The sequence below is a fragment of the Gavialis gangeticus genome, unplaced genomic scaffold (assembly GCF_001723915.1).
Source record: "Gavialis gangeticus isolate Ggan-Ray unplaced genomic scaffold, GavGan_comp1, whole genome shotgun sequence".
In the NCBI taxonomy this organism is placed as follows: Eukaryota; Metazoa; Chordata; order Crocodylia; family Gavialidae; genus Gavialis; species Gavialis gangeticus.
Genome location: NW_017729032.1, coordinates 99,373,649 through 99,375,313, shown reverse-complemented (window position 1 = coordinate 99,375,313; position 1,665 = coordinate 99,373,649). Strand labels below are relative to the sequence as shown.

Below are 1,665 nucleotides of genomic sequence, written 5' to 3'. Positions count from 1 at the left end.
GTGTGACAAGTTTAGTGCACTGAAGAACAAATAAATAAAGTTGATTTACCAATGGCTGAATGAGTGGTAGTGGGCAATAAGAGCAACTGCCCCAGGAGCCATTTAGATAGGCTCTTGACATAAGTCAGCCTTTGTCTTCCAGGATCTCTCCTTGCACTCAACTACCCAAAGCCACACAAGCCATTCCTTCCTGTCTGTTACTTTCCTGCAGAAGTATGCAGAAGGCACAAAAGGAGATGCAAGGCATGGCCAAACTGATTTTTAGGACAGGAAGCATTCTATTAAAAATTACCCATTCTTCTGTTCTTGTTTTTAATCATGGGCAGTAGAGACAGGAAATAGGGTACAGAAGGTCTACTAGTAAACTTATTCTATATGATGAAGCACCCTGTTCAGTTCTGAACACAAGGCAAGGAGGACAGAGAGGTAGGCAAAATCTCAGCCTCTGCCCAGATACTCAGGGAACAGCCTGGACTGCTGCTGGCATGGATTTGTAATGTGCTCAGGGGGTTGTAATGTGGATGGTTGATAGGTCCAAACCCAAGCTTTACACACGCATTTGCAGCAGGATTAAGCACCAATTTAGACATCCCCTGAAATTCCGCAATCAGGACGAAAACCCCTGAAGCTGTATAGTAATAAGTATAAGATAGTTAAAAGCATGATCAGTATCATCTTCCTGTAGCAGATTTTGAAATCTACATCACTGATTGATATTAGTGTTTGACAATAGTGATTCAAGAGCCCAGAGAAATTATTTTAAGTGGCTTAGAGTTGTCTGTATTTAAAAACTGCTGCCAGTTATCTTGAGTTATTATACATTAAAGTTCCTTGCTAATCATTCACTAATGATTTCCTTTTGTTTTGAGACAACTCACCTTTGAATGTATGTTATTAACCCAACTTCAGAAGGTTGTGAAGAGTCAAGACCTGCCCTTCCGGATTCTATCTCATAGATCTCTGCCATATTCCTGATTGAGTCAACTATGCCTTGTGAATCAGGGTGCTAAAGTTTTCAACTTTGGGTATGAACAGGCATTCATTTCTGAATACAGGCATACCTTGTTTTATTGTGCTTTGCTTTATTGCGCTTTGCAGATATTGCATTTTTTACAAATTGAAGGTTTGTAGCAACCCTGCGTCGAGCAAGTCTATCGGCGCCATTTTTCCATCGGCGCCATTTTTCCAACAGCATTTGCTCACTTCATGTCTCTGTGTCACATTTTGGTAATTCTCACAATATTTCAAACTTTTTCATTATTATTATATTTGTTATGGTGATCTGTGATCTTTGATGTTACTATTGTAATTGTTTTGGGGCGCCACGAACCACGCCCATATAAGACGGCAAACTTAATCGATAAATGTTGTGTGTGTTCTGACTGCTCCACTGACCGGCCGTGCCCCCGTCTCTCTCCCTCTCCTCGGGCCTCCCTATTCCCTGAGACACAACAATATTGAAATTAGGCCAATTAATAACCCTACAATGGCCTCTAAGTGTTCAAGTGAAAGGAAGAATTGCACATCTCTCACTTTAAATCAAAAGCTAGAAATGATTAAGCTTAGTGAGGAAGGCATGTCAAAAGCGGAGATAGGCCAAAAGCTAGGCCTCTTGCACCAAACAGTTAGCCAGGTTGTGAATGCAAAGGAAAAGTTCTTGAAGGA

General features: G+C 41.0%; 1 protein-coding gene across 1 annotated transcript in view; it reads left to right on the top strand.

Annotated features, from left to right (window-relative positions):
• Positions 1-1,486: 1,486 nt before the first annotated feature.
• LOC109302545 (tigger transposable element-derived protein 1-like) overlaps positions 1,487-1,665 on the top strand; it is a gene marked incomplete at its 3' end in the record, with an annotated part of 635 nt that continues 456 nt past the window's right edge. Inside the window, exon 1 of the mRNA XM_019524121.1 lies at positions 1,487-1,616. Within this exon, the coding sequence (XP_019379666.1) occupies positions 1,487-1,616 (130 nt within the window). The remainder of the gene's footprint in view (positions 1,617-1,665) is intronic.